A 7,438-nucleotide genomic window follows, 5' to 3' on the forward strand; every position below is an offset into this window, starting at 1 on the left:
TAGATGGAGGGCAACTTAAACAACTTAGACATTTACTATTGCATCAAGACACCCCATATCCAATTTTCTAGTTACTACGAATCCATGTGAAGCCCCTCTATTGTGATTAGGTTTCTATTTTTACGCCCAAAGGCTAAAGTTCCAAATTTGCATATAAAGAAGTCAAATATTTGGAGACAAGTTTTTTCACCCAAAAGTACTGTTGGTACCTCCGAAGTCCAAAACCTTAAAACAGTTCTCACTCTCTCTATCCCTCATCATCACCACCACTTCTAAAGAGAAGAAAAAACCTAATTTTGACTTCACAAATTCCCTCCAAAGTTAACAACTTTAATAGTTGAGCTTCATTAATGGATCCTCTCTCTGCTCTAAGAGACTTCACAATCCGAGGTGAGTTAGATAAAATCGTTAAAGTTAATGATGAGTTTAGATTTGGTAAAGATTATTCATTCCCATGTTCAGCTGAAACTGCATATAGATCTAAACAAGGTAATCTCTACACAATTGAAACCCTAATTTATTACGTCAAGAACCATCATATTAAACATACAGAATATCTCCAAAACGCTCGTATACAAAAGATTCCATCAGTAACATTACCTGATCGAAAACCCTTACTTGAATATCTTCAAGGTAAGGTTTTATCTAATGATGCTATTGAATTTGTTGTACCTCAACACCCTAAAGTTGATTCTGTACCGTTTGATATCGAAGAATATAGACCTGATGATCCTGGTATGTTGCGCGGGGATGCACAGATGGGGGGTGATGTAGAGGATGATAAAACTAGGGTTCATGAGAAAATCGATTATGTTGAGAAAATTAGGAGTATGGAGAGACCTTTGAAAGATAGGGAATTGTTATTGGAATGTAGACAGAGGGACTTTTATACTGTCCTTGTTGCGTCTACTAGACGGGAAGAAGAGAGGCAACGGTTGGAGTCCCAGCAGCGGAAAGATGGGTTAGTTGCGAAGAGTAGGTTAATGGGTTCAGATGATAGAGGGTTTTGGAAAGATGGGGAGGATGCAGGGTTTGATTCAAATTCGAAGCCGAAAATGCATATGAAGGGGAGTAAGATTGGGGAAGGAGTGCCGATTATATTGGTGCCTAGTGCTTCACAAACTCTGATTACGATTTATAATGTGAAGGAATTTTTGGAGGATGGAGTATTTATACCGACGGATGTTAAAATAAAACAGATGCAAGGTGCAAAACCGGATTGTATTACGGTGCAGAAGAAGTTTAGTAGAGATCGGGTGGTGACTGCTTATGAGGTGCGAGATAAGCCTTCAGCTTTGAAGGCGGAGGATTGGGATAGAGTGGTTGCTGTTTTTGTATTGGGTAAGGAATGGCAGTTCAAGGATTGGCCTTTTAAGGATCATGTGGAGATTTTCAACAAAAGTAAGTTCTGAACTTTGCAACTTAGTTTGAGTTTTGACTTTCTCACATGGTAGAACTACGGCAGTTTGCTGAATTTGGATGTACGGAGTTTCACTTATGATTGTACGTTGAAACAAAACAGTCATGGTTATGGTTAAAGATTAGCAAAAATTTAGTTATTTATCGATTTTGTTTGGGATGACTAACAAAATTAGGAGAGGCTTGTTTTCATTTATTCAAAGATTATTGGCGCTTTATTAGTTCTTATTGCTGCGTGTTTGAATACCCGATAGGTTTAAAATTAGTCAATTGCTTTCTCTGACATTTGGAAGAAGCATTTGATGGCAGAACCAAGTTCTGCATTACTAATTCATAGTTCAGGCTCCTTTTGTAACTAAAATTCGTTCGTGCACCCCTTAAAAATGTTTAATCGGTAGTGCCATTGACTAACTGCTATGTAATGTGGTGTTTATTAGCTGCACTGTATAAAATTAGGTACTCAAGCACTTATTTATGTAAATTGCTTTGCAGTTATTGGATTTTTCTTGCGGTTTGAAGACGACAGCATTGAATCTGCAAAGATTGTGAAACAGTGGAATGTGAAAATTATCTCGGTCAGTATATATTGACTTACTATTTCTATCATTTCGTCTTCTTACTTTACCTCATTTTTCACTCCTCCGAGCATTACCCTTAGATCAGGTATATTTATTAATGTAAGTGACAATTGTAGATTAGCAAGAACAAAAGACACCAAGACAAAACAGCAGCTCTAGAAGTTTGGGGAAAGCTGGAGGAATTCGTACGCTCACGATCACATAACTGAGGTTTTCCAAACTGCAATAGAGAGAGAATGTAAGTTTTGTTTCTGGTCTTGATCAACTGCAGTTTCATAGTTGGCTACTATGTTCAGATTGAAGTACTTTTTATATTTATTATTGTTTTCAAATGTACCTTTTTATCTTACGCAAGTTGTTAGAATCTAATTAAGAAATAGTGAATTCATAGTCCTAACATGGCCACTTACTACCTCACTGGTACTGCCAGCATACCAGTGAAACAAATTAGTAAGTGATGTGCGAGTTTGAATATCATTATCATTTCTTTTTCTAGATGATACACTCAATTATCACTTCCCTTCATACATGATTCATTTTTTTGGTCCATTCAGTAAAGACATTATAGGCTGTTTAGCTTTATCGAATGAAACATGCACTTGCTGGCATGGTTGGAAAAGAAAAATTGATTTAGTTGGGGTCGCTCCTTGGTTTTTACTTCATCTGGTAGATGAAAGAGAAGGACAGGTGGTTGACATGGTTTAGGAGTAGTAAGGGATACCTTACTGACTCAAGTTGAGGGCAATGGTTTGGTGCCATTGATGGTTCAAATTTTTTTTTTACATGTAAAGTTCAAATTTCAAAGGTTTCGAGGTAAGAGTTTGTGGGGTTATTTTGTAACCAAACTGTGACTGGTAGCCCATTGAACTATTTAAGGGAAATAGAGGTTCTACGAACTCTGCTCTGGTTTTTGGTTAAATGTATACCTGGTTTAAGACTTCAACAAGTTATCCGTCTTTTTCTCCTATTGATACATTATTTGCTACTACTTGTTGCTGCTAATATGATCACAAAAGATACGTTATCTGTGTATTTATAGTTGTCATATTCTGTACTTTCAGCAATTGGAAGATGTTCACAGCCGAGTGAAAATTTTAACCTTGCTATGTTGTTAAGACATATGTTGACATTCACTTAGGCAAGCACATCGAAGCTGAAGACGTGTCTACTGAACTGAACTGCTGCAACTAGCAAGTGTAACTGGTGGTTTGAGAATGTACATCTCGTCGATGCATATGTATGCTGTAAAAGTGGTATAGTAATTATGCTGGTGAGGAGTGATTTTGCCTTTTGCTTTGCAATATTTTTACGTGTTAGACATTTCTCCTCAATTAGTCAGTGATTTAGAGTATATTAATTTTGCATCGACTAGATTGTATGCATGCTCATGTCTGAGTGTAACATTTGTGCTTGGAGTCCTTTTCCTGTCAATGGACAGAGAATGTATTCAAGACAAAACTGCTTTTATTGTAATAGATCAGACCAAAGAGTCTTCACGGTTCACTCGTGTACAAAAGAAATAGAGAGAAGACAACTGACAATTAGTTGTTTCTCCAACAAATAAATGTGATAAACAAATAAATGTGATAAACTGGAGGTACCAAACAAGGAGGAATTTGATGACAACAAAAAACAATCCTACATACATGTAGGACTCTTGGTAGTACAAACTACAGGACCAGGTGCAAAGAACAACTAAACAATGTGCTTAAGTTGAAGCGAATGATGCGACGATGAGGGACATGAACAACACATAAAACTGCAGAGTGGTGGAAGTTGCATGTGATCCGTCGTTTGATGGGGTAGACTTGGATCCTCCTCCTGTGTCACGTGAAAGTATTAGAAAAAGAACAGAAATTTACTACATTTTTACCATTACTAATTCTTGGAAACAGTAGATCTCATTACCTGACGCAGGTGTTGTCGGAGAATCTGGTGTGTCTGATGGAGAACCGCTAGGAGAACCAGCTGCTGACAATCAATGAAAGAGTTAAAAATTTATATTCTAGAAGTGTATACGTTAGAGTTTGTATAGAAAAGCTTGGATCTACTTACAGTTGCACTTGCTGATGGATGGAGTCTGAACGTTGCAAGCTTTGGGAAGCCCAAGAGCTTGAGTTTTGTTAATGTTTAGTCCTGCCAAGGAGCTATCGTCACCATTAAGGACTTGACAGAGGCATTCAGGTTTTGACCTTACAACGGTAGAGAGTTGAGAACAACAATCAGAAGATGGAGTTGATGAATTTCCTGTAAGATAGTTAAGACATGGAGACAAACTGATGATCACATTCGTACAGTCTGATTGTGCATTTACTGCTACTGCAAAAAGAAGGGTTGCGAAAAGTGCGACGGAACACACTTGAATTCCTTTTAGAGCCATTTGAAGAATGGTTTTTTGTTGAGATATATCTAGTAGTGTAAAGGTGGAGAAGTAGATTTGAGAACTGTGAAGGTGTTTGTGAGGGTTTTGATTTATGTTTGGATGAAGAAAATGAAAAGAGATGAACAGGGTATTTAAAGAGAGAGAGAGAGAGATTTAGTAAAGAAAAGACAAATAAGAAACGGGTCGTTTTGGTTACCAACTTTGCCTACTTTCAAACTGACTATTAGGTTAACAACTGCAGCTTAAAGAAAAGTATAAACTCCAAACTCTAGTCATTAAAATCCGCATAACGTGTCACCTGACCAAGATTTGTTCTCCTCTTCGACTTTGACTAACAAAAGGTAAATTGAACCAAAACTTGGGCTGCCTTTGATTTTGTACGCTTAACCAAATCCCAAATTTTGCCAACAATTTGAGATAAAAAAAATATACAAAAGTTTGTTAAAATGTACATATCAAGAGAGGGAAAAAAGAAAAGGGTTTGTTAAAGAGTGGATGAACAACATAACCCACTTCCATATACACCTTTTCCCTCCATATAGCCTTTTCGAAAATCTATAAATATCTTACCCAAGTTTCATTCAATCTTCACAACTCTCATAACAATTCTCACTGTACTCAATCTCTCTTCATCTCTTTAGCTTTGCATTAGAATCTTAAAAGAGTTAGAAAGGAAAACAGAAATGGAGGGAATTAAGAGTTCCTTGCACATTTTCACTCTATTATCCATTGTCTTATCAGTATCTATTATGCCGGTATATGGGCAGATTAATACATCGTGTACAGCTTCGATGATTAGTAGCTTCACACCTTGTTTGAATTACATCGCTCAAAGTAGCGGTGGTAATGGATCAGCACCAGCAACTCCTTCGTCAGAATGTTGCAGTTCACTCAAGTCACTTGCAAGTAGTGGCATGAACTGTGCATGTCTTATAGTCACTGGCAGTGTCCCATTCCAACTACCCATTAACAGAACCTTAGCAATTTCGCTCCCTAAAGCTTGCAAATTAGACGGTGTGCCAGTCCAATGCGATGGTTTGAACTTTTTTCTTCTTTCATTTTTTTTACTCTCTTCTCCAGTTTTAATCCGAAGTTCGAAAATCCACAAGCTACTAACTATTTATCTTAACACTTTTCGCCCTTTGGCCTATGCAGCCTCAAGCGCTCCACTTCCAGTTCCTGGTCCTGCTTCATTTGGTCTTGCTCCTTCCCCTCTTGGAGCTATCCCTAATGGAGGTATCTCTCATGCAACAACTTTTGTTAATCATTCATGTTTTCTACCTCTGGTAGCGTGATTGAAGCCAGTGAATATCTAAATAATTGCATTTTCTTTTGAGCAGGTTCGACTGTTGGATCACCGAGCCAAGCACCTGAATCAAATCCAACTCTTGAATCACCACCAGTGGACTCGGACAGTCCAACCACATCCGTCACTGGTACCCGACCAGTTGTGGACCCTTCGTCAGCTGCCAAGATCTCTCACATTTCAGTAGTGTCACCAGTGCTGTTTATGTTGGCAGGGATTATGGTTCTAAACTATAATTAGAACTTAGAGAGTGGTGTTCTAAACTATTGTTGTCTGTGTGTGTGGTGTGTTTTTTCGTTTCTCTTACATTTGTTTGGTGCTTGGATTTTCTGTACCAGTCACTATGGATTATTGAAATTATTTATTTGTATTCTCTTATGTTTGATTCAGAGCATAGCCGTCGCTTTGGCCGAGTGGTTAAAGACGTGTGACTGCTAAGTACATGGGGTTTCCCCGCCTTTCTCTATTAAAGTCCCAGGCGACCAAATAGGAATTACTGGTCAAACTGTTTTAACGGCAGACCAGATTTTTGGCCCATATATTTTTGAAAAATTCCAGAAATAATCTTCCTCCAACGAAATTTCTTAACGGCGGGTTTGGATGTAGAATTTTAAAGGTGAGATTTGGTGGAATTATGTTTTTCTCAGTGCGTTTGGTTGTCCGAATCCTTAAAATTACGTTTCAGAAGGGAATCACTTTTCCAACAAATTCTCCATATGTAGTCTGATCCCTCCCCCTAAGATTTGCTGGGAAACTTATCAGGGATTTATGGACCCATTTTTTTAACTCTAAATCTTGTATATACAATTTTAAGATGCTTAGGGCAATGCCAAAAAGTACATGAAACTTAACACAAGAAATTTTTATGAATTATAGGAATCTCAACTGAGTTATCAAACATACGACGGATTTACATGAATCCCAAAATTTGTAATCCCGTGGGATTATAAATTCCTGAAAATTGTGAATTCTGCAAATAAACACATCATAAAATCTTTCAAATAAGACCTATTCTTATGTTTTTAGTTTCTTCTCTAACATCATAGACTATGGCGATGGGGACTGATGAACAAAAACCAGAGAAACTGCTACAATCAGCTCATTTTCCAAATTTTCAAATCCGTTTTTTCTTCTCTGGTGGTGTTTTTAGAGTTTTCGTTTGAAGATCATTTTAGTGCTCTGTAATCAGCTTCATCTCTATCCGATCCAGGTATGTTTTATAATAAGTGATGGTAAAGAAGTGAAACAAGAGATATAAAATCATTAATTTTGGGTTTTGATTTATACTCTTTAATATTATTTTTTCATCCGGATCTAATACTCAATTTTAGAAACGAGGGTTGTCTCTTCAAAGGACATGGTTTAATCGATATGATGATATTTTTATTTGGTTTACTTTTATTTTTTCTTAAATCATGATCTTTTGTGTGAAGATTTTGTATAATCATACAATACATATCAATATGTGTTGTGGACTCTACACTTTTCCTTCAGTATATATTGATATGTAATGTTGGATTATACATTTTTTCCTTCGATACATATTTTCCTTCAGTACATATGAATATGTATTGTTGGATCAATATGTATTGTTCTTGGCGACTAAGAGAGATCTTCTTATTTTCCTTCTTCTTTTTCTCTTTTTCTTCTTCTTTATTAGATCTCCGTGATTTTTGTTTTGCTTCCCTAATTTCATTTTAAATTTTTAGTTTTAATTGATGGTTTGATGATTGGTTTTTGTTTTTAGAGTCG

The 7,438-nt window shown here is 36.8% G+C and overlaps 3 protein-coding genes across 4 annotated transcripts; 2 read left to right on the forward strand and 1 right to left on the reverse strand.

Moving 5' to 3' along the window:
* The first annotated feature begins 206 nt into the window (after positions 1 to 206).
* Positions 207 to 3,500, forward strand: LOC113333023 (protein CDC73 homolog). The gene is made up of 4 exons (XM_026579510.1): positions 207 to 1,401; positions 1,912 to 1,994; positions 2,114 to 2,235; positions 3,059 to 3,500. The coding sequence occupies exons 1-3, from the start codon at positions 351 to 353 to the stop codon at positions 2,204 to 2,206; spliced, it is 1,227 nt and encodes a 408-aa protein (XP_026435295.1). The 5' UTR covers positions 207 to 350; the 3' UTR covers positions 2,207 to 2,235; positions 3,059 to 3,500.
* Positions 3,442 to 4,502, reverse strand: LOC113333025 (non-specific lipid transfer protein GPI-anchored 2-like). 2 transcript variants are annotated; one of them, XM_026579513.1, is made up of 3 exons: positions 4,053 to 4,501; positions 3,906 to 3,965; positions 3,442 to 3,818 (listed from the first exon to the last, which is right to left on the reverse strand). In XM_026579513.1, the coding sequence occupies exons 1-3, from the start codon at positions 4,375 to 4,377 to the stop codon at positions 3,706 to 3,708; spliced, it is 498 nt and encodes a 165-aa protein (XP_026435298.1). In that variant the 5' UTR covers positions 4,378 to 4,501; the 3' UTR covers positions 3,442 to 3,705. The 2 variants fall into 2 exon arrangements, with proteins under 2 accessions (XP_026435298.1, XP_026435297.1); XM_026579512.1 differs by having other exon boundaries at positions 3,444 to 3,818; positions 3,906 to 3,968; positions 4,053 to 4,502.
* A 464-nt stretch (positions 4,503 to 4,966) lies between these two features.
* Positions 4,967 to 6,064, forward strand: LOC113333024 (non-specific lipid transfer protein-like 1). Its single transcript, XM_026579511.1, has 3 exons — positions 4,967 to 5,415; positions 5,536 to 5,616; positions 5,721 to 6,064. Exons 1-3 carry the CDS (start codon positions 5,064 to 5,066, stop codon positions 5,924 to 5,926), a joined length of 639 nt encoding a protein of 212 aa, XP_026435296.1. The 5' UTR covers positions 4,967 to 5,063; the 3' UTR covers positions 5,927 to 6,064.
* The last annotated feature ends 1,374 nt before the right edge of the window (positions 6,065 to 7,438 follow it).

Source organism: Papaver somniferum, unplaced genomic scaffold (assembly GCF_003573695.1).
Source record: "Papaver somniferum cultivar HN1 unplaced genomic scaffold, ASM357369v1 unplaced-scaffold_132, whole genome shotgun sequence".
NCBI lineage: Eukaryota > Viridiplantae > Streptophyta > Magnoliopsida > Ranunculales > Papaveraceae > Papaver > Papaver somniferum.